A 26,268-nucleotide genomic window follows, 5' to 3' on the forward strand; every position below is an offset into this window, starting at 1 on the left:
TGAGAAAGAGGGTGCGAAGGTTGTGCAAGTGTTCCTTCGTGCTGCGGCCTGTGACAATTATGTCATCCAGGTAATTAATACAATGAGGGATTGTTGACGTGACGTGCTCAAGATAACGCTGGAATATCGCCAGGGCACTGGAGATTCCGAAGGCAAACCGCTGGCATTGGTAAAGGCCAAATGGGGTGTTGACAACCGCCAGCCGTTTGGAGACCTCATCAAGTGGTATCTGATGATAAGCCTCCGAAAGATCAATTTTCGAAAAATATTGGCCTCCCGCTACGGCAGAGAACAATTCATCAGCACGAGGCAAAGGATAGATGTCCACCACCAATTAGGAATTAATGGTGGCCTTAAAATTGCCACAAAGACGTAATTTTCCTGAGGGCTTCCTTACAATAACAAGGGACGAAGCCCACTCACTAGAAGAAATGGGAAGAACGACTCCTAGGGCTGTCAGCCGGTCTAGCTCTTCCTTTACCTGAGGGCGGAGAGCCAAGGGAATCTGCCTCGCGCATAGAAAACACGGGCGAGCTGATGCCTTCAACGTTAAGTGAGCTTCAAAATCTGAAACACGCCCAAGGCCCTCCTCAAAAATATCTGGAAAGTCTGGGATCAAAGATTCTAATGATTGACAGGGAACGTCTTCGGAGACCAACTGTATGGTGTCAGCGATAGAAAAACCGAAAGCTTGAAAGGCATCCAGGCCAAAAAGTTAGCGAAGCTCGCAACACTGACAACAATAAAAGTAATAGGCCGAGTGACTGATTTGTAAGTCACGTCGGTAGTGAATTGACCCAGGAGGGGAATTAACTGTTTACCATAACCGCGTACACGCCGGTAAACTGGCGCCAATGGGGGCGATCCAAGGTCGGAATAAGTTTGTGCATTCAACAACGAAACTGCCGCACCCGTATCTACTTGCAATTGTAACCGGCGTGACCGAACCAACACCTTGATAAAGAGTTTGCATGCCGATGCGTCGGGAGCCTGGCCCGATGAAACTTCCTGAATGTCAACGTCCATGTCCTCTGTACCTGCTTCCTTCGATTCTTTTGCGGCTGAGTGGCAAACTTTAGCAATGTGATCTTTTTTATTACATTTGCGACAAATGGCCCAACACTGGGGGCACGCTGACCGATCATGATGTATATAGCACGACGCACAGGACGGCAACAGGGGCCGGCAGCCGGAATTCTGTTTACGCGCCGTGCGGGAGCGGCCGTAACGGCCGGATTGTACCGCTCGCACGTCGTCCACCCCGGACACAGTGGACGCGGCCGTGCCGCCCTGAACCGCTGCAACGTCGCACCACGCTTCCAGCTGTTGACCTATGGTGTGAGAGACTTCATACGATTGAGCAATGGACAGGACTTCCTTGAGGGAAGGGTCTTCTAACTGCAGGGCCCGTTGCCGGACCTCCCTATCAGGGGCCGAACGAACAATGACGTTGCGTACCATAACGTGGGCATACAACTCTCGCGACTGCTCCGTGACAAAATGACACTTGCGACTAAGACCGTGCAGGGTAGCGGCCCACGCCCGGTAAGACTGATGGGGCTGTTTCTTGCATTGATAGAACTCGACCCTAGACAAGACAAGAAGAGAGCACGACATACCTCCGCATCAGCAACATGAAACGCCTGGAAATGCTGCCGAAAGCGATGTTCATATGCGTCCCAATCCTCCGCCGTCTCGTCTTACGGGAGAAAGGGAGGAGGGAACGGCGCTGGAACAGATGGCGTGGAGAGCAACGCCGGAAGCACTTGTTTCATGGTGGCCATGAGCTCCGTCTGCTGCTCAACCAAAACCCGCACTAAATCCTCCATGCCGTGGAGAAGCTGCAAAACTGGAACAACGACGCAACACGCGAAAGAACGACTCTACTCGTCGCCAATTGTGTAGTAACACTGTTCACATTTACGTCGCACTTCACTTAGCATCGACCGGGACTGTGTCCTAGGCATGCCCGATGTTGACTGACTGGGCACGGCCCATGCTGCCGGTGTTGTTGTTGTTGTTATGCCGGTAGAGGTTGCGTCCAAATTCTCGCGTGCCCTCTGGTGGACAGGACTCTACTTGCGGCAACTACCGTCTGTGACGCGCCGTGTTGATGTGCGCCTCCCGCGATGTTTCTGGTGGCTACTGCACATGTGGATTTCTCCCATCTGATTGCACACATCCCCCACAACCACACCATGCTGTCTTAGTGGGAAGATGGGGACACTATGATCCAACACATTATATAACAATTCAGTCATTCAAACAACATTGAACAGCTTGCATGCAGCTTGGTTTCATATTTCTGACAACATAGATAATAAATGAAACAAATTTTAATGATTACTTATTTATTTTTGGTTTGCTGGAAACATAATAAAATTTATATTTGGTGCAAATTGCTGGCACACAGGCAAATGCAGAGAATTTGGCAGACTTTCATCAATTAGGCTACCATATAATCATGACTTATTTAGTTTCATAATCAAGAAACATCTTTCACACACATATATATTGAGTGAAACACTGAAATCACATTTGCAGACTTGTTATGGAGATGTGGATATGCTTTTCAAGGAAAACTTCATACAACATAAAATAATTTGTCTTTTAAGTGGCAGTATGGAAAGGATAGATTGCTACTCACCACAAAGGAGGCTCTGAATTGCAGACAGGCACAATGAAAAAGAATGCTTTGTCTGAAAGTTCAAATATTTCTAGTGTTCTTTTTTACTGTGCCTGTGAGGAACTCAGTGCCTTCTCTGTGTGGCAAGTAGTAATCTATTCTTTCCATACCCCTGTTTTTTCCATACTGGACTTTTGATTATTTGATTCTGTCTTTTACATGGGAATTACACACACACACACACACACACACACACACACACACACACAACTGAAATGGTAATAAGTTTCAAAAACCACCCAAAAACAGACTGGTTGTGTCCTAAAAATGTTTAGAAAACTGTTCTTTGAATTCTACAAGCAATTCTTCAAAATTAACATTTTCTTTAATGACAGAATGCTTCGGAAAATTGACAGTATTCTTTGTCAAAAGCTGCCCCTTCTAGAATTCAATATTTTCTTAAATGTTTTACTGCAGACTTGTATAATTAAAAATGTGAGGTCTGCAGTCCATTTCATTACAGTTTTTCTAATTATGGTTCTTGCTGTCTGTTTTCCTTCAGAAATTCAACAACAATGGATCTTAAATTAGAAGATTGTTCCTGACATGCTCCCTGATTTAACCACTGTACTTCACAGTAATATGAACTGTTTCCATATTTTTCATTCAATTCTACCAAAACTGGTGAAACTGACAGAGTATAATGTGTATAACTTCAGAAAATTTACTATTCATACCATCAATTTCATAACATTCTCCATGCCTACAAATTTAGCACAAAGAGCATCTTGATGTGCAAAACTATACCACACACAAATAATCAATTGATTGTTGTAATTTTTTGCTCTTTCATTGTCAACTATATCTTTAAATTGTTGATCCATGGTACTGTAATCTCATTCTACAGCCAACTTGTGATACCTGTCAGTTACGTGACTCTAGAAAAGATACTGAAAATTCTCATCCTTCTCTCTGAAAAATAGCCTTCATTTTGATTCATTTTTAAAGGCTGTGATGACAGTTTGCTAGACTCCCTCTTTTTGAGTAAAGAGCTGCTGGACCTTTCAACTTCCTTTATACCACAACAAAACATGAAGGATAAACAGTGCTGCTACTATGATTCTGCTGAACTGAAGAAAGTCATGTCGACTGAAAAATGCCACACCAAATATGAGAAGACACTGCACTGGGAAATGAAATGTCATGCACACCAAGTAATTCTGGGAAGGACCGAGCAAAGCTGAGATGTACCGAATAGTGTCGAGACAGGCTGAGCCCCAGAGTGTGCCAGTGCATCACATTACGCATCCGTGAAGTTAAATTTTGCTCACCATGGCAAACCCTGTCGATATGAACTATGTTAACCTCCCATAATACCTCCACTTTGATAGCTACAGCCCCTTCCACTTGACACATCTTCACTATTATCCACCCACCTGCAGATGGCATATTTTTAATATTGAGTGATCTCCCTCCAGCTATGCTCAAGTCCTTGATAGACAAGATTCCTCTTGATACTTGGTTTAAAAGTAGATTTTCTGTGTCAAAGCATCTCTGCACCTTTGTCCCCCTTGCACATCACTCAATATCATCAGGACTGCATTTATCTGAATATTTATTGTCATGCCTTGACACTGTGTTGACCAGCTGCTTAGAAGAATATCAGGCCTAGGAAACTGGCCATTTATGTTGTTATTTAAAGAGTTACTGGCACGCATGTAATTGATGTATCTTTCAGAGTAATACATATTAAAGAAAAGACCACACTTCAAGACTTATTTTTCATATTTACTTTAGTTCTTTGAGAGATTGAAAATTTAAAAATAGTATAATTAGCCTTAAAAAAGTGAGGGGAGTTATTGAACAATTTCTTCCATGTCCATTTCCAAAATTTCTTGCTCACTCAACAAACATGGCATATTTGTAGCAGAATAAGAGCAAACTGTGAAACCTAATGAGCACATGTGTGAAACTATGTCAATGGCATCATATTGGCTCAGCAATTTGTGAGAGCAGCTGTTACATTCACTAACGTATCTTTCAGAATAATTTTAGAAATTGATAACAGAAGGCAGCACCAGTCAAGGGACAAGTGGCAAGATGTCTGTACATTGTTCATATGTTCATGTGTTTATTTATTAGCCATTCAGCATGTTTACCAAGCAGTTGGCTTCGTCAAAATACATTTTACATATTTCATATAAGTATAGTTGTTACTAATTTTTACATGATACATTATGCATATATATACATACATCTTTTTAGTAGTTAGTAATTTGTACATTTTACCCACATCATCATTTTACGTATACATAAATACATAAACTTCTTACTAATCAGACAATTTCAGCAATAATAATTATACAGTTTACATTCAAGAATTAATTATATGGTTTTACACATTTAGTTAAAGATAGTTACATTATTTCAATTTACTTCAAATTACTTCGAAGATATTCTTCAATTGAGTAATATGCTTTATTTTTGAGCCATGTGTCTAATACCTCCCTAAATTTAAAGTGGGTGAGGGTTTTGACAGATTGTAGCAGTTTATTATATAAATTTGGACTTAGGTGTTTGTCGCTGTTGTGTGTCAGTGACAGCCTAGAATACTCTATATCAAGCATGCAGTTGTTTTGAGTGCTGTGCAAATGTAAATACTTTCTCTGTATAAATTGTTGTATATTTTATTTTAGTATATCAAGTAGTTATACATGTAGAGATTTGGGAGTGTCATTATGTTTAATATACATCTGAATGTATTTATAGGCCAATATTAATGGTTACAGTATTTGCATAATCATCCTCGAGAGTCTAAGTGATGATTATGCAAATACTGTAACCATTAATATTGGCCTATAAATACATTCAGATGTAATTCTCAAGTTTATAATGGGGTTCAAGTATAAGTTGTATAGCGACTTGCCCAGTATATGAAGTAAAATTCTGTGAATGTAATTCTCTAGTGTACATGTCAGTTCATAGTGTAGAAGAGTTCCTCAAAAATCCTTAGAGCTTAAGAGAGGATCATGCAAATACTTTAATCTTTAATATTGGCTTATACATGTATTCAGTTGTAAACTTCAAGTTTCTAATGTGGTTTAGTTATAACTTACACATTGACTTGCCCAGTATATGAAGTGCTGTAAAATTTTGTGAACATAATTTTCTAGTTTCTAAAGTGTTTTAATTGTAAGATATACTTTGACCTGTCCAATATCTGATGTGCTGTACTGTACATGTAAGATTTACTGGACCAATAAATACAATACAATACAATACAATGCTCCTTACAGCTTTCTCTTGGACCCAATCTAATTGCCCTTTTTTTTCACACACAGTTTGTGCCTGGTGAATTACCCTATAACAGAGTCCCATATTGCACCTGTGACTGAAAGAATGCATAGTAGCAAAGCATCAATAAACTTTTACTGACAGAATTTCTTATTCTATACAGGAGGAATATTATGTGTGCAAGTTTGCCTGTCAGATAGCTTATATGGTCATCCCATCAGAGCCTTTGGTCTATTTTTAGTCCCAGTAGTTTGACACTGTGATTCTCTGCTTTTTGTACCTTCAGATTCTCATATGTAGTGAGACCAATTTTTGAGTGATGACCTATACTCGGGTGCAGTCTTTTTAACACAAAAGTCGTGGCCTGAGCTATGCTTGGGCTTGATCTCAAAAGTGTTGAATGATGAATAGCTTTCAAAAAAATCTGCCCATTCTGCCAAAGTGATGTTGTGCCACTAGTTCTGTTTCCCATCTTTTGTCAGGCAGGTCATGCCAAAGTGAAACGCCTACATATTGGGCTTACCCCATGTACCTACAAATATTATTGCAATCCTCTCATTTACTTATCCCATCCCATCAGAGGCAGGGCTGCCAATCAAAGCAGCCATACAGCTTATCAGTTTTGCTGCAGCTACTTCTTGTGGGCATGACTACTAACACTGTACAAATGTATGTATTGCCACTGTCAAATTGTTGGCAAGGTTAAGTATGACAACCTAGATACACAGTATGTTACATGACACAATGTGATTAACCTAATGGCTGTCTCACAACCTATGCCTCTGCAATGAATCTCACATTTCCACAATCCTCCTGATATCCACCTTGGCTACATCTTGACTACTACTTACTTCACACACACACACACACACACACACACACACACACACACACACACACACACACACACACACTGTCTACTGCTCAACAGTTCTTCCACATTATGACTGGTTATCTTTAATCATACCATTGTCTGTACTCTATTCTCCCACACCCACAATTTAACCTATCTAAACAGTCTAATTTGACCACATCCACCAACACATTTTATGGATGCAGAATCATGCAGAACATGCAACAGAAATACGGAGATAATTTCCATATATTAAAAGGCACAACTGTATGAAAAATTAATATCCAGACTAAATTTGGATGTGACATCCCAAAAACACTGTTATAAATAAGTATGAATAAAATCACTTCTATTAAATCACTTCTATTAAATGAATATTAGTAGATAAAACTAATCACTTTATAAAGCATAACTATATATTGTCAAATGAACTACTTTCACATGCAGAAGTGCATGTCTAGTATATTTGCAAAAAGTATTCTCCTCTCCATGCAAAATTTTTTACAAGTCGATTCCAAAAACTTGCTTTCATGTGTGTTCCGGATATAGAAATTCAAAAACTAATTTAAGAAAATATGCTACCATAAATTCACCTACAATGGACAACAACCTCATGCAAATTCCTTGGATTTAAACTGATGACAGAACAGCAACATAAGTTTTTAGAGTAAGTTAACAACAGGAGAAAGATCTAAAGAAACATGAAAGAGAGTTCATGCCAGACTTTTGTATGAACTGAGATTTATTGAGCAAAATATTGCAAATGGAGTGAAGAGATTTTTCTCTTTCTTATGGCGCAATGTTCCATTGACAGTGTACTTAAAGCTGCAGTAATAGCTCACTTGAACAATGATGGGTACAGAGAATATAGCCACCATGTCACTGAAGCAATTATTTAGTGAGTGGTTAACTGATACTGCAACAGCAACATAAAGAATATCATAATTTTTATGACAGAAATTGACTTTCCCCCTAATCTGCTCAATTTTTAATGTTTTTCTTATTTCTGTGTGTGTGTGTGCAAAAATTTAAGATATGATTCAAGTATTTTGATTTATCACACCCCAAAATATGCACAGCAAAAGAGTACTTGCCTTAACTTGACCTTCTCTTGGAGGTGTTATGCGGAAAGGTTTTTTCTGTTTTTCAGGCTCCTTATAGGTTTCAAAAAACTTGAATTTACTTGAGACATCTGATGTTTCAACCTTCACATCTTCAACTGTATCACTTGCCCTTACAATATCCTTTGAAACCTGTTGTGCAAATAGAGCCTATAATACAGAAAAATTCAATGACTAAAGAATGAATCAAAGCAAATCTACATCTACATATATACTTGGCAGGCCACTTTACAGTGCATGGCAGAGGGCTCATGTAAGAGATAGTGAACACCTATGAGCATTCAGTCTATGTAGTAATCATACTCACCTCCCTAGTCTTCTTGGGATCTTGCTTTAGAACAGGTGATTTGGCAGGTGAAAGAAGAGGTGGCTGTTGGTTCTTAGCTGTTGCATCTAGCTCTAGGAAAAGACTTCTTGACTTCTTTGCCAAACCTGTACCATATGTTTGTTTCATAATCATATAAGAGAATTATTTCACTACTAACATAATACAGACTGCCATTGGAGATTACTTCAAATAATTTTTTTGTGAATAATATTGAGGAGGTACTCTACAATGAAGTAATAGCAAACAGAGACTCTGTCTGACAGTGTTTTGAAGTGTTAATGCAAATTTAGTTAGTTTTCTAGCTATTTTTCTGTTTCATAGATTGTATTTACAATAAACATATGATATGGAATGTGCACTCTTCTTACAGAAATATGTTTGATCTTCATATGTCAACCTTAGATGGACCAGAGGAAGCCAGCTGTTACTATGATTTTATTTGTGTACAGATGCATCCTTCACTTGTATTCAAAGGTCTTGCTTCATTTGCTATTGATTATGGCACTACAATGCACTTTTGCTATTGATTATGGCACTACAATTCACCATCTTCAATTCCTTCTATGATAAACCAGGTAATCACGTGGATATGTAAATTGAAGGGGAATCACTGCTGTCTGCTGCAGCAGGACATTAAGTGGAATCGCCAGCGATGAGCGAAAATGTGTACTGGACCAGGATTCAAACCCAGGATCTCCTACTTACTAAGAAGGTGCAGTAACCACTGCTCCATCTGAGACAGAGCATTATTACAACTTCATGGACCGCATCGGTAAACTTCACAGTCGAGCCACAGTCCCACCAAGCAACACCTATCCACAGTCCCTGTCCATTTATAAGCCCGTTCACTACTTAGAGATTCCCACAGGAGGTAAGATGTATTTGTGCATTTGCAGTGATGAAATGTATCCATTGCCCAGCCAGGCTTATCAATTATTTAAGTGCATGGTGTCTGTTCCTTCGAAAGAACAGACACAACAAAGGTCCCACAGCTGTAAAACACTATATACAAATTGAAGGGGGATCACTGCTGTCAGCTGCAGTGGGACATTAAGCAGAATCAATAGGTGATGAGTGAAAATGTGTACAGGACTGGCATTTAAATCCTAGTAAGCAGGAGATCCTGAGTTTGAATCCCAATCCGGTACACATTTTCACTTGTTGCCACTGATTCTGCTTAATGTCCCGCTGCAGCTGACAGCAGTGATCCTCCTTCATTTTACATATAGTGTTTTGCAGCTGCGGCAACTGCATGGTGTCTGTTCTTTCGAAGGAACAGACACCATGCATTGATAAACCTGTCTGGGCAATAGATCCACTTCTTCAGTGCGAATGCACAAATACGGCCGACCTCCTGCGGGAATCTCTAAGTAGCAAATGGAAGTATAAATGGAGAGGGACTGCAGATAGATGGTGCTCGGTGGGAATATGGATTGGCAGTGAGGTTTACCACAGTAGTCCATGTAGTTGCAATAACACTGTGCCCTGGATGGCACAGTGGTTGCCGCACTTGCCTAGTAAGAAGGAGATCCCGGGTTTGAATCCCAGTCTGGTACACAGTTTTGCTCATTGCCACTGATTCTGCTTAATGTCCTGCTGCAGCAGACAGCAGTGATCCCACTTCAATTCACATACAGTGTTGCACGGCTGTGGGATCTGTGTGGCGTCTGTTTTTTTTTGAAGGAACAGAGACCACACATTCAAAGAATCATGTGCATGACTGGGTAACTCCTATAATATACCGCAACAGAGAGCACAGTCAAACTGATGGCCATCATGATGAATTCCTTCCTTCCTGCTTATGGTACTGACAATACCAGAAAATCTTTTTTGAGAGTCTTGATCATGTGCTGGTAATGTCAATACCTAAGCAGGAAGGAAACAATTCATCATAGTGAATATTAATTTCATTGTACACTCTATCACATTATGTTATGCTGGTTACCAAATTATTTCCGTCATTACCTGTTTTTTCGTATAGTGGGCTGAAGATGGTGTAGTGTAGCAATGGAATCTATAGCAAATAAGGCTAGATTTTTAAATGCAGCTTAAGGATTCACTCATACTCAAATAAAACATATATGTTTAAGTCATTACATGGTCTGAAGGATATGTTTGTAAGTAACTAAATTCCTCTATTGTATAGAAGGAATTGTTAAGAAGAAACTAGATTCAACTCTATTTGAAAATAGTTAGACATTTCATTTGTGAGAGTAGATTATCAAAGATCTTTAAAACTGTATATTTCACTCCTCAATGTGCAACAGTGAGATTCATTAGAGGGTAGTACAGATCAGTTTTTCTTCTAGTACTTCATTTGTGAATATCTCTGTTACTTTTAAACTCAAATTAATTGCTGACTACAAATTTCATAAAAATTCATTTATGAGGTGACTATACTCACATGTAGTGACAGTTGAAAACAGTTTTATGAGCTAAATGCCCTCCCCATATAAAATAAATTCTTAAAATCATATTTAAAACCATACAAAAAGTACAGGTGTTGTGCCTGACATAACAACGATACTTGTTAGTAAAAACTATAGCTATGCTATGTAGCACATTGTACGCCACTAAGGACTGTAGGAGAGAACAGGTACTGGAGATGGCACCAGACTAAACAGCTCACAGACCGAAACAAGTCATGCCATCTATTGACAATCGAAGAAATGAGCTGCTTACATTGACAAAAACATTTTAAATAGCATATTAGTGTTCACCTTGCAAGTCAACAGCCAGTATTATGCAAGATAAAAATTTGCACAGGGCAATGCAATAGGAGATATTCTATACATTTTGTGTGAAAATGAATTACAGTGTAATAAATGAAAAGGAGAGAGGAAGACAATATTGTAGAGTCTATTCCAAGGAAAATAAGGAGTCAGTTTTAGGTGTTTCTAAATAAGGACTTTATACCACTTTTATTAAGTAGCTGCAACTGTTCATTCAGAATGAAACTGTCATTAAGAGAAAAGCTTTTTGAAAGTTTCTATTTCTTCCAAGGACATCAAGTCTGAACCTTTCTTTTCTGTGTGCAGGTACTCACATCACAAACTTCTTTACACTTATCACCTGAAATTAATGAAGGATCAAAAAAGGACAAATTATATATACACCTTTTTTTATTAAGGGATGTCCTTTACATGTAACCACAATTGCCTCATCCTGTCTGTCCTCTGTAATAAGCTGGACATATGTCACAGCTAAGTTCAAAGACAACTGAGTTTTTTTATGGGGATTTCAAATTATGAGTAAGATTATTTTTGAAGCCATTGTAAGTAGAAAATGCTGCTTTACAATCACCCTTTTTTTGGAGGAGATGCTGACTGCAGTAAGATACAGGTCCTAAAAATGGTATGGGAAAACTTTGTTGTCTGATTATATCCATTATAATGAGAAGTGCCAAGAGTGGCAATTCTATTATTGGTTTCATTTTTGAAAATATTGTCCTCTATTGTTGGTTTGTACCCATTGCTGACTGTGATGGTTTTAATCAAATTAATCTCAGCATTGAGATTCTCATCAGATAAAGGAGTGGAAACAGCTCTATGGATCTCGTTCACAAAATAAAAGATTTACATTTTCATAAAAACACCAAACTACCATTGTTCAATATTAAAAATCTCTACATGAGCATGCCTGTGCAAACAACTTTAGATACAGTAGGAAAAAAAATACATCGTCATAAAAAAGAGATTTCTGCTGAGCAGATTACTGACTTCATTAATTTAATTCAAACTGTAGTCAAATACAACTATTTTGAGTTCAATGGACAGCTGCATCAGCAATCAGATGGTCTTCGAAAGGATAACCCATTAGTTGGTATTCTTGCAGGCACGATCATAAATTCCTTAGAAGAAATATTTTTTAAAAATTTTTCAGCTACCATTCTAGGTATTCATTCATAATACAGACATGTAGATGACATTTTGATCATTTACAGGGTGCCTCATAACAGCATTATTTTCAAATGTGAGCTTGAAAACGAATTCTGCCAATTAAATTATTTGGATCTAAATTAACAATAGTTGACAACAAAATTTCTTTCAATATTTTGCAAAGAAACCTGCACTGATTAAATAGTACCATCCTGTTCAACACTCCCTCCCTCATTCTCACAAAAAACCTTTTTTCATACTTCCACATATAGAGCTGTTTCCATTCCATTATCTGATGAAAATCTTGATGCTGAGATTAATTAGATTAAAACTATCACAGTCAATAATGGGCATTAACAAACCATAGTGGACACAATACTCTCAAAAATAAAACCAATAACAGAATCACCACTCTTGACACTTCTCCTAATAATTAATATAATCAAATGGAAAATTTTTTCTAAATACCAATCTGAGGATCCTTATCTCACAGGATCAGTGTCTCCTGCAAGACAAGTGTGACTGTAAATCAGCATTTTCTACTAGGAATAGCTTCAGAAATAGTTTGAAACCAGGGCATTCCCATAAAAAACTCAGGTGTCTATAAAATTAGCTATGACATATTTCCAGCATATTACATTGGACAGACAGGATGGGCAACTGCTGTTAGACTTGAAGAACATCTGTGGGGAAAAGAAAGATACAAGTATATGTAACTTGTCCATTCTGATCACTTATTAATTACAGGCCATAGCCTAAAGAAGTTCATGATGTCTGTATCCTGCATGCAGAAAGGAAAGGCTTTGGATTTGATGTTCTTGAAGAATTACAAATTTTCAAAAAACTTTTCTCTTAATGAGGGTTTCATTTTGAATGAAAAGTTACAGCTACATAATAAAAATTTCTTTAATGGTATGAAGCCCTTACTTAGGAGCACCTAAAATTGACTCATCACTTTCCTCAGAGTAGACTGTAAAATATCATCTTCCTCTTTCCTTTTCATTTGTTTTCATACAAAATGTATAGCACATTTGCTATTGCATTGTTGTGTATAAATTTTTATTTTCCATAATGCTGGCTGTTGACTTGTGAGGTGAGTACTTATATGCTATTTAAAATATTTTTGTTACCGGAAGCAGCTGATTTCTTCCATTGTCAATAGATGGTTTAACTTATTTTGTGTTCTTCTTGTTGAAACTTTGACCTGTGAGCCACTTAATTTGATGCCACCTCCAGTGCTCATTTCCTCAAACAGCCCTCAGCTGTGTGTAGTAAGCTATATCACGTAGCTGTAATTTTTACAGACAAGTACCATTGTTACGTCAGTTTTGAGATCGGCTTTAAATACAATATTAAGAAGTTATTTTACATGATGAGTGCAGTTTGCTTGTAAATATGTTTTCAACTGTCACTACATGTGAGTATAATCACCTCATAAATCTGTTCAGTGTAATAACCATCTAGTCTTGATTTTTCCTCTATATTACTGGTTTTTTAATCTGTTATGTGTAAATGATTTTGGTTTTTCTGATGAAGACCCCAATAGTCAGTGTCAAAATCAGGTCAAGTTCAATCCTATTGTAACTGGTTGGCTGCATTATACAGATCATGTCCTGGTCTGGTTGCTGGATCAAAGCCATCTTTCAAATTGGAATACTTTTTGTGTAGGTGAGATGTTATCCAAACATATGAATGCAAATGAAAGAAAGTATGCAAAGCACACAAAGTTAATGATTTATGGAACTGCCACAAAATAGTAAAAACAGATTCAAGGAGCTTCTGACATTACCTAGTAGGCCATTTACACTGAGGAGACAAAAGTCATGGGGTAATGACGTGCACATTTACAGATGGTGATAGTATTATGTATACAAGGTATAAAAGGCTAGTGCATTGGAAGAGCTGTTATTTGTACTCAGGTGATTCATATGAAAAGGCTTCTGATGTGAGTATGCCCACACAACAGGAATCAACAGACTCTGAACATGGAATGGTAGTTCAAGTTAGATGCATTGGCTATTCCATTTCAGAAAGCATTGGGGAATCCAATATTCTAAGATCTACAGTGTGAAGAGAGTGCCAAAAATACTAAATTTTGGGCATTACTGCTCACCCTGGACAATTCTATGGCTGACGGCCCTTACTTAATGACTGAAAGCAGTGGTGTTTGCTTAGAGTTGTGAGTGCTAACAGACAAGCAACTCTGCATGAAATAACTACAGAAATGAATGTGAGACATTCAACAAACTTATCAATTAGGACCGTGTGGCGAAATGTGGCATTAATGGGCAATCTCAGCAGATGACTGATGCGAGTTCCTTTGCTAACAGTATGACATCACCCACAGTGGCTCTCCTGGGCTCATGACCACATCAGTTGGACTCTACATAACTGGAAAACTGTGGCCTGGTCAGATGCATCCCAATTTCAGATGGTAAAAGCTGATTGTATTGTTTGAGTGTGGTGCACACCCATGAAGCCAAGCAGCCAATTTGTCAACAAGGCACTGTGCAAACTGTTGCTGGCTGCATAGTGGTTGTGGGCTGTGTTTACATGGAATGGGCAAAGTCCTCTGGTCCAGCTGAACCAATCATTGACTGGAAATGGTTATGTTTGGCTACGTGGAGACCATTTGCAGCCATTCATGGACTTCATGTTCCCAAACAATAATGTCATGTCACAATTGTTCATCACTGGTTAGAAGAACATTCTGGGCAATTTGAGCAAATGATTTGGCCATACAGATCACCCAAAATGGATACCACTGCACATTTATGGGCCATAATCGAGAGGTCAGTTCATGCACAACATTCTGTACTGTCAACACCTTCACAACTATGGATGGTTATAGAGGCAGTATGGCTTAATATTTCTGCAGGGGACTTCCAATGACTTGTTGAGTCCATGCCACATTGAGTTGCTGCAATATTCTGGGCAACAGGTGGTCCAACACCTCAGTGTATAGATGTTGTGAACTGTTTGTGAATAATGTCATAGACAAAACTATTTATGTTTGAGCACACCAGAGTCACTGACAAATATGGTAGTAAATATAAGAGTTGGTTAGTTTATGTCTTTACATAAAGTTAAGAGCATTTTCCATCTGCAAAATGCAGTGAAACAATTTTTGAAATGCCAAGTGTATGTATGCACTTTTAGTTTTATTTTGATCAAAATGAGATCTGTACCATTTCTTAAGAGTTTCTCTTCATCTCTGGAATTTGGTGCAAGACACGTGTCTCATCTCCAGTTATGATGTGATGCAGAATTTATCATCATTCTTCTCAAAGTTGATATAGAATTTTGAGGGAACACCCCTTTTATTATGGAAACTACATAGAAAACTTGTAAAATTTTTTTAAGATCATCTACTTTTGCCATAAGTATAACTGCCAACTACAGAGACAGGGGAATATTTTACGTGGTAGTCCCCATGTGAACATTAAATTTTACTCATTTCTAGAGCCCCAGGGAAGGATGTTGGGACCCTTGCTGCTCATGATATATATTAATGACCTCGCAGACAACATAATAGTAACCTCAGACTTTCTGCAAATGATGTAGCTAACTATAATGAAGTACTGTTTAGAAAAAACAAGCTTCACAAATATCCACACTGATCTCATGATCTCAAAGTAGTAGTAAGATTTGTAATTTGTTTTAAATGTACAGCAACATAAAATTGTGCAACTGCATGAAAGACAGAAACCTTGTACCTTATGATTTCAATACCAATGAGTCGCAACTGGGATCAGTCAACTTATACAAATATCTGGATGCAACAGTTTGTGAAGATGTGAAATAGGTACATAGGCTCAGACATAGGTAAAGCAGACTTAAGTTCATTGGCAGGGTAGATGGAATAAAGAGGAGACTGCTTACAAAACGTTTGTGCATCCAATCTTAGGATATTCTTCAAGTGTGTAGGCCCCCCACCAAATAGGACTAGTAGGGGATACTGAACATGTACATAGAAGAGTTTTTAACTCATTGAGGAATGTCACAGAAATGCTGCAAAACCTGAACTTGCGTGTGCTTGAAGATAGATGCCAATTATCCCTCAAAAGCCTACTTACAAATATTCAAGGACAAGTATTAACTGAAGAACCTTGAAATACACTTAAGCACCTGCTGATCACTCTTGCAGTGACCACATTGTAAAAATTAGACTAATTATAACATACAGAGGGGCATTTAAGCAGACATTCTTCCCATGCTCCATATGCAAATGGAATGTGAAAGAAATTTTACATGTCATACAACACTCAGATTCCTCTTCCATACACTTCCCCGGGGTTTGCAGAGAACAAATGGAGATGTAGAACTTAAACAGTTGAACTGTTGCTTCCCAATGAAAACTGCAAAATACAGTATCAGTGGTACAGTGGAGACCTCAGATAACAAAGGCATTAAAGTTCATGTTGTAGGTAGAGACAAGTACACAAACTGATCATGATAAGCATAAATACTTATTGTATTGGTGTCGAAAATTCAAAAAGGTTGTATGTTGTGCAAATTAATAATGTCAAAAAATAAAATTAAAAAAAATGTGGAAAGTAGTAAGAAGTAAAGACAGAGACGTCTGTCAAGGAACAAGGTGATTTAGTAAGAAAATGACCAAATATTTCATCACAGAACAAGCTCAGCAAGCTGCACTAGTATTCTCTTTTTCTTTTTTTGCGAAGAGTAAGACAGTAGTTGTACTGAGTCAGATACATAATCCACTTCCATTGCAAAGTATTTTACCTGAAACACAGAAGTATGACATTGTAACATTCCTTCTTAAGAGAGGCATCAGAATGGGTATTAAAGTTTCACTATTAATATAATCCTCAACCGTTTCAGAAAATGATTGAGCATATCTACAAACACAAGATTTTGAGTTGAACACGATTTTGACTCCAGGAGGGCCTTGTCACCAAACATGCCTTCTGCCATCCCAATTACTGTGTATTTAAATGTTAACCAAGTTCCATTCCATTTTTGCAGCAGCTGTATATAAATTGCAGTAGTTTACATGAAAAACGCCTTTTGAGTGCTGCATTTTTCTTGTAAACTACTGAAATTTATTAATATGTTAATTAACAAAATTTCAAATATTAGTATTTTTTGTGATCTGCCTACAGCAGTCTGTTCCTACTCTGCCCCACAGAGCATGGCAATTCATGAGCATTCACATTTCACCAGTGAGCCAGGCATAGGTAAGTAGGCTAAATCCAAGGGGCTCTATTGCACCATATTCACACTTTGTTCTCTGTAGTTTGCACACAGCCTATCTCACTCATATTATGAGACATTTAAATAACAGGACACGACACGTCAAAGAAAGAGTTACTGGTTATCACCATGTACAATAAAATTAATGTATTTATGAACAAACTTCATCTACAGGTATTTGAAAGACAGCTAACATAACACTTTTGGAATGTCTTTCATTTCTACAGTTACCTTCAGACACATGTTTCATGGTATGTCAAGGAAAGATTGTTCAACTTCATCAGAGTTTCAACACAAGGGGTCAAGACCCATATAGTACAGAAAATGAATTGAATTTATTTATCACTCAGTTCTCAGTTGCACCAGATACTGTACATCTGGAAATGCAATTAACAGCTGTTGCACACTGTTCAAGGACAGATATTACAGCAGCCTCAATTTGCTACAATGGTTCCATGGTATACATGTAGAGCAGTTTCCCAAAATACACAGAAATCTGGTCAGTATCATGTTTGTGTTTGGGTCCACATTTCATTATGAACAACTATTTTCTGCCAGGAAAAACTGCAGAATGGTCAATATGTAAGAGAATCCTGCATTTGTAGCAACATTGGGTCTTAAATCAAACATTTTTGTGACTTGTGAACAAAAATAAATTTCATGTTCCAATAATACAATAAAATGTTAATATTTTTTACTTTTGTTGAAACGTTTATATTAAACACATTTTCTTACAATTTTATTTGCTTAGTCAATGGTAATTCACTAGCTGATACTGTTGTGGAAAAATGTTGACAACCCAAGTGTAAGTCATCTGCCTACCCCACCCACGAGCACCTGTGTGACCTTGAGCTGGAACAGTGCGGTCTATAGTATTCAATGGAGATATGTTAAGTTTGTGGCTGTCAAGGTAAATATTCCACTTATATTTTGATAACTTAAACCACAGAGTCATGTTCAACAATACAGGGAATTTTCATGCTGAGTCATATTTTGAGTGGGGACAAGTCACTTGTGGTGTTCCACAAGGTTCACTATTGTGTTCACTCCCTTTATTTCTAAGTATAAATGATAAAAAGGTGTTATGTGATCAAGCACAGGAGACCAAATGGTACTAATCAGCTGCCATGGCATACTCTGGTAATGGCATCATTTGGATGTGTTATGGAGGAGCATGTGATCACCACATAACTCTCCCACTGATGTCAGAATTCTGAACTTTAGAGCCACTACTTCTTGCTCAAGCAGTTCCTCAGTTGGTATAATGAGCCTGAATATACCCTGCTTCAGTCCTCTGACCTAACAAAAAGTCATGTTAGTACCCTCAATTGAACCAAGGTCCTCAGCATGACAGTCGTATATGTTGAACACTAAAGTATGGAGGTGGACATTACATAAGTTATCTTCCTTCTTATGCAGATAAAGCAGAAAAGTTTCCTTTGTTTACAATGCAGTTTTCATTACTAAGCCTAGCATATGAAATAATAAAACAAATCTTCAAAAAAATAAGAAAATACTGTTTGGTTTAAACTGTGTATCATTTAACTTAGATAGAACACAGATTGATAAATTCTTTGTAGATACAGAAAGATATAACATTACCAATGGCAATAGAGCCTGGTGAGAAATGAACCTGGATGATCAACTGTTGATTTTCATGGTGAAAGTTAATTTTCTCTGCAAACTTTGATTAAAATGTCAGATGGAACAGTTATTTTGAACCAGCCCAAGCCCAAAGACAAAATATTTGTTGTATGGAAGTACAATGTTAGGACACTGATAGTGTACATCCTCAAACATCATGTACCCAACTGTTTAAGAAAAAGCTTCACAGTACATTTACTTGATAACGGAATTTGTTTTAAGAACTGGTAAAATTTGAAAATTTTTGTAGAATAATAAGTACAGAATTAGGTATGAAAATGACATCTACTACCCACAATTTAATGCTACTCTTACACACCAGGGGCCAAAGTATTCATCCATTAAAATGTCTGACCATTTCCCTTAAGAATTCGAGGTAGCTAATAACAGATATCAAAAAAGAAACTGGAAACAAATTCAATTCAGTTTTGTTTGATAACTACTTCTACTTCACAAGTTTATTTCTGAAAAGGTCCAGTGACTAAAATGCAATGTAGATTAGGATTAGCATAAAAGTTAATCACGTAACTGATCAGTTTCACTGAGGAAAATGTATTATATTCATAAACCAACTGACTCATTCCACATAATAGCAAGATATAACAAATATCATCAATGAAAAGAGCACACAAATAAACTACTGTTGCATACAGACTCTTCCAATTACATTAAGTGTTCAATGCTGTTTCTTTTTACGTAAGTATTTTGATGATGCAACACAGACTTATTAAAGAGTGTGTCAATAAAATAACAAACAACAAATTACACACAACAGTGACAAATTTTCAGGAAATGGCAATATTGTTTCCTGAATAATATTCTCTTTGTGTATGAACTGGAAAATATTCTTTTGCAAGTGGGTACAGAAAATTTGTATTTTATAGATTGTATGTCATAGTAATAGATTTCTTTATGAAGAAATTGATGTATAAATATACCTGCTTCTACTAAACTCAGTTCTTGTTCTTTTGCTTTCTTGTGTTGCTCTTCTCTTGCAGTTATGTCCTCCTCTTCATCATCAGGTACAACTTCACCACGTTCAAATTTTTCTTTAAGGCTCTTTGCCCTCTCAGAACATATGTCAACACCTTTCTTCTGGGTACTGCGTTCACTTTCCATTACAGCTTGTTCATACATTTCTTTCATTTTTCCTTGTTTTCCCTAAATGAAATGTGATAATTTTATATATTTTTACACTTTACTGAGGTAACTACTGAAAAAGCACTAAAAATAATTTTCTATATCTTAACTTTTTCTTAATTTAGTTTGACAGTGGAATGGCTATGGGATTTAAGCAGTTGGAGTACTAGCCCAGTTGGACATATCTGAAGAGAGGAATCTGTTATAACTTTTTTGAGGGAATTATTTCAGTGCCTTTATGAGTAATTTAAGGAAATCAAAGAAGTTGAAAATTAGGATGATTAGACTAGACTTGTACATTCCTCAAGAGCAAGAGCCCTGCCATTTACCACTGTGCTATCTAATTTAATAAAGAAAAGTGAAAATAGTTGATACATCTTAATTGTTAACTCAGTCTCTGCACACATATAAAAAAATGTTTCTGTTACTTATGGTAACATTTTTTCAATATGCCAATGACCTATTTAAAGACAATTTTGTACACCTAAATTAATATGTTAGTTATTTCTTTTTTGAGGAATAGAGAGTGAAATAGATTTTCTTGTTAAAGTGAGTGCGCCATGAACATCAATTACTTAACACCTACAGGACTGGGCAGAATTATATGACAGCATGCTGAAACGTAGTGCCTCTGAATTTTTTATGTAAAAAACTCTTAAAGCTATTTAAATACATCAAACTTCATTCACATTCTACATCTTTATTCTTTATGTACACATATTTGCAGCCCTCTGCCATTCGGGCGTGTAATGCAGCGGTGTGCAACATGACCATGTGAGTGCATGAGAAAAAGTGTGCTGCAATCGAGATTCAAATTTGAAGAGTTTGTGCAAACCACACAAAACGTCCACACATGGAGCACCCTCTCCTTGAGCATGAAAATGCCAGACCACATGAGTGCTACGACATCTTCAACAATCTGACACCTCGGATTCACTGTGATCGATCATCCTCTATACAGTCCCGACATGGCCCCATCCGATTTTCATCTCTTTCCAAAACTTAAATAACACCTTCAAGGACATCACTTTGACAGTAATAAAGCAGTTCAAGCAGAGGTGAGGATGTGACTCTGTCAAGAAAGTGAAACATTTTACAGTGATGGTATCAACAGTTTGTTGGAAGAAATGTGTTAATTGCCTAGGTGATAGAAATAAATATGTAGACATGAAGAATAAAGCTGTAGAATGTTAATAACATTTATTTTATTTAATTGCCTTTAAGAGTTTTCACATACAAAATTTGGACTCTTTACTTTTCAGCATGCTCTTGTAATAATCTAAATACTAGCAAAAAAACAAATGTTGAAGCTGGATACACAAAATATAAAACAGATATAACATAATTTGTCCATTTTAAAGCCACTATGAAGTTATTTGAATCTGAAATATAAAAAAATTGTTATTCACAGTTATGTAGGTACATGAGTAAAACAGAGTATCAATTCATAAACATTAATAAAGACCTTAAAAAAGAGAAAGATCAAGAAACAGATCTAACAGAGTAATTTCAAATAACTTCCATCACAAGAAAGGCAGATGCAAAATTCTGAGTGCAGAATTTTATGGAAAGAATGTGAACTTCCTTTCATTCATTCATTCATCAATTCATCCTATTTTGTAGCAGGGTCTTCAGGGAAGCAGAATAAGTCACGTTATACATTAACAGGCAGAAGCAGCCATAGCAAGCTACTTCTATAATGTGAATTAATTGCAGATTACTTTTTTTTAATAAGTTGAAAATCAAAATGTTATTTATAAACAATTTTAAGAGTACATGTAACACCTCAGAATAATTTATGCTCTGAGTCATTGACATGCACATAAAAAAGACTCAGAATGTTGCTAGCTTTTGGATGACTCCTCCTTCAGAGCTGTAGAGCACACATAAAACACATCCCAAACAAACAAATTGCTGTTGTAAACCTGCAGAGCAAAACCCTCAATCCTACAGAACATTCAGTCCTATCCAACAGCCTCACTTTCAGCACCGCAACCAAGCTTAATCATACAGGACTTGTTACTGATCTACTCTGTTTCTCCAGATTCCTAAAATGGAAATCTTTTTTTGCTACAAAACACTCCAACTAAAGGCAATAAAAATTTGTCGTTGAATCTTGCACCTCTTAGGTCATACCTTCATCTAACCATAACCTTACCTCACTCCCACCTAACCACCCCCTGGTTACCTTGCAGGAATCCTTCCCTCCCTTTCATTCATTCATTCATCAATTCATCCTATTTTGTAGCAGGGTCTTCAGGGAAGCAGAATAAGTCATGTTATACATTAACAGGTAGAAGCTTCTCCAGATGCAATTAAACAGAGAACTGACTCATGGAGATAACATCTTGGACCTACTGATAACAAACAGACCTGAACTTTTCGACTCTGTATGTACAGAACAGGGAATCAGTGATCATAAGGCCATTGCAGAATCCCTGAATATGGAAGTTAATAGGAATATAAAAAAAGGGAGGAAGGTTTATCTGTTTAGCAAGAGTAATAGAAGGCAGATTTCAGACTACCTAACAGATCAAAACGAAAATTTCTGTTCCGACACTGACAATGTTGAGTGTTTATGGAAAAAGTTCAAGGCAATCGTAAAATGCGTTTTAGACAGGTACGTGCCGAGTAAAACTGTGAGGGACGGGAAAAACCCACCGTGGTACAACAACAAAGTTAGGAAACTACTGCAAAAGCAAAGAGAGCTCCACTCCAAGTTTAAACGCAGCCAAAACCTCTCAGACAAACAGAAGCTAAACGATGTCAAAGTTAGCGTAAGGAGGGCTATGCGTGAAGCGTTCATTGAATTCGAAAGTAAAATTCTATGTACCGACTTGACAGAAAATCCTAGGAAGTTCTGGTCTTACGTTAAATCAGTAAGTGGCTCGAAACAGCATATCCAGACACTATGGGATGATGATGGCATTGAAACAGAGGATGACACGCGTAAAGCTGAAATACTAAACACCTTTTTCCAAAGCTGTTTCACAGAGGAAGACCGCACTGCAGTTCCTTCTCTAAATCCTCGCACAAACGAAAAAATGGCTGACATCGAAATAAGTGTCCAAGGAATAGAAAAGCAACTGGAATCACTCAATAGAGGAAAGTCCACTGGACCTGATGGGATACCAATTCGATTCTACACAGAGTACGCGAAAGAACTTGCCCCCCTTCTAACAGCCGTGTACCGCAAGTCTCTAGAGGAACGGAGGGTTCCAAATGATTGGAAAAGAGCACAGGTAGTCCCAGTCTTCAAGAAGGGTCGTCGAGCAGATGCGCAAAACTATAGACCTATATCTCTGACGTCGATCTCTTGTAGAATTTTAGAACATGTTTTTTGCTCGCGTATCATGTCATTTCTGGAAACCCAGAATCTGCTATGTAGGAATCAACATGGATTCCGGAAACAGCGATCGTGTGAGACCCAACTCGCTTTATTTGTTCATGAGACCCAGAAAATATTAGATACAGGCTCCCAGGTAGATGCTATTTTTCTTGACTTCCGGAAGGCGTTCGATACAGTTCCGCACTGTCGCCTGATAAACAAAGTAAGAGCCTACGGAATATCAGACCAGCTGTGTGGCTGGATTGAAGAGTTTTTAGCAAACAGAACACAGCATGTTGTTATCAATGGAGAGACGTCTACAGACGTTAAAGTAACCTCTGGCGTGCCACAGGGGAGTGTTATGGGACCATTGCTTTTCACAATATATATAAATGACCTAGTAGATAGTGTCGGAAGTTCCATGCGGCTTTTCGCGGATGATGCTGTAGTATACAGAGAAGTTGCAGCATTAGAAAATTGTAGCGAAATGCAGGAAGATCTGCAGCGGATAGGCACTTGGTGCAGGGAGTGGCAACTGACCCTTAACATAGACAAATGTAATGTATTGCGAATACATAGAAAGAAGGATCCTTTATTGTATGATTATATGATAGCGGAACAAACACTGGTAGCAGTTACTTCTGTAAAATATCTGGGAGTATGCGTGTGGAACGATTTGAAGTGGAATGATCATATAAAATTAATTGTTGGTAAGGCGGGTACCAGGTTGAGATTCATTGGGAGAGTGCTTAGAAAATGTAGTCCATCAACAAAGGAGGTGGCTTACAAAACACTCGTTCAACCTATACTTGAGTATTGCTCATCAGTGTGGGATCCGTACCAGATCGGTCTGACGGAGGAGATAGAGAAGATCCAAAGAAGAGCGGCGCGTTTCGTCACAGGGTTATTTGGTAACCGTGATAGCGTTACAGAGATGTTTAATAAACTCAAGTGGCAGACTCTGCAAGAGAGGCGCTCTGCATCGCGGTGTAGCTTGCTCGCCAGGTTTCGAGAGGGTGCGTTTCTGGATGAGGTATCGAATATATTGCTTCCCCCTACTTATACCTCCCGAGGAGATCACGAATGTAAAATTAGAGAGATTAGAGCGCGCACGGAGGCTTTCAGACAGTCGTTCTTCCCGCGAACCATACGCGACTGGAACAGGAAAGGAAGGTAATGACAGTGGCACGTAAAGTGCCCTCCGCCACACACCGTTGGGTGGCTTGCGGAGTATCAATGTAGATGTAGATGTAGATGTCTCCAGCTTGGCCTGGCCTCATTCTTCTTTCCTAGGTCCTTTCCCAAGGACACAAACCTCTCGATGAGGAAAAGAAAAGCCATCAACAACCTTTAGGGTTGAAAGATTAGTGTTTAATGTCTTGTTGACATCAAACATTATGAAAGATGCTGATTTTGTCATCCTCCCTGAAGAAAAATGTTCCACCACTGTTGTGATGAATCACAGTGCTTACCTGACAGAATGCATCCACCAACTGTCTGATTTTTCTACCCACCAGACCTGCCATAGTGATTCCTATCCCATACATTCCCATCTCAGAATGTCTCCCCTTAATCTGACTCCCTCCTCACCCCAACCACCCCCTATACATGTCTCATAATACTAGGTTTCCCATTGTAGCTGGCTACTGCACTCCCATGGATAGAACCTTGGCACTTGTTGATCATTTCCCACAGCCTAGCTACCCAAATGAAAGACATGAACCATTTTCTCCATAGTCTCTCAACCATCCCAACACTATTAATATTTACATCCCTACTCAACACTGTTAACACCACATCCATACACATCTAAATCTAATTTAATCTAAACCAAAGTTCTTCACACCCATTGCCTTATCAGTATCAAATATTACCTCTCCCAGCACCCTACCAACTTCAAAAACACCACATCATTCCTTATAATTGGACAAACTACATGCTTTCACATGACTACTTCAGGAAAGATATACAAACAAATTTGCAGCATGGCCATAAACACCTGCAATGGCACTCTCTTATGTAAATCTCTTTATGACACATCTAGAGGAAATGTTCCTAGCTACCCAAAACCCCAACACTTTGTCTGGTTTAGAGTCATGGATTATATCTTGATGATCTGGACCCAAAGCCAAGACATTCTACTCCATTCCTTCCCATCCTCATTTTTTCTCCCACATGCTCTACCTATTCCTCCTCAGCCTACTGTACCAACTTAATGGGTGTTGATCTCCACCTCTCCAATGGCTCCATACAAACCTCTGTCCATATCAAGCCCATTACCCATTTTGAAAGCTGCAGTCCCTTCTACACTAGAAAATCTTTACCAGAGTCTACAGTGACGAGCAATTCCTTGCCCAATATGCTGATGATCTTACTAAAGCCTTCACAGATGGACCTCAATCCCTCTCCCCCTAGTAATAGCTTGCAAACAAATTTATCATGCCATATCCTCACATAGCTCTGATTCTCTGTCCATCCCCACTAATCAACTGCAAAGGCACACCCCCTAGTTACTTAGTATCATTGCACACTGGCACAGTTTAAATGTATTCTTCAATGGGATTTTGAATACTTATTTTTCTTGGAAATCAGGAACATCATATCCACAATCTGTCCCACCACTCCCAAGGTGGTATTCCACCACCCACCCAATGTACACTTTATCCTAGTCTAACCTTATGTTGCACCTACACTCAACCCTTTGCTACATGGTTCACACCCCTGTTGAAGACACAGGTGCAAGACCTGTCCAAAGCACTCCCTCACTACATTTTACTCCCTCTCGTCCTCTCGCCAGAGCATCTTATTCTGCTCTACAGGAGACAGGATGGAATAACTT

The 26,268-nt window shown here is 38.1% G+C and overlaps 1 protein-coding gene across 6 annotated transcripts in view; it reads right to left on the minus strand.

Annotated features, from left to right (window-relative positions):
- Positions 1-26,268, minus strand: part of LOC124722996 (LIM domain and actin-binding protein 1) — a 234,311-nt gene that overhangs the window by 27,402 nt on the left and 180,641 nt on the right. For 5 of the 6 annotated variants that reach the window (XM_047248167.1, XM_047248168.1, XM_047248170.1 and 2 more), the window contains 3 exons: positions 19,900-20,122; positions 8,202-8,326; positions 7,868-8,044 (listed from right to left, as the gene is read on the minus strand). In XM_047248167.1, the coding sequence (XP_047104123.1) occupies positions 7,868-8,044; positions 8,202-8,326; positions 19,900-20,122 (525 nt within the window). The remainder of the gene's footprint in view (positions 1-7,867; positions 8,045-8,201; positions 8,327-19,899; positions 20,123-26,268) is intronic. The other variant, XM_047248166.1, reaches the window with a different exon arrangement.

Source organism: Schistocerca piceifrons, chromosome X (assembly GCF_021461385.2).
Source record: "Schistocerca piceifrons isolate TAMUIC-IGC-003096 chromosome X, iqSchPice1.1, whole genome shotgun sequence".
NCBI lineage: Eukaryota > Metazoa > Arthropoda > Insecta > Orthoptera > Acrididae > Schistocerca > Schistocerca piceifrons.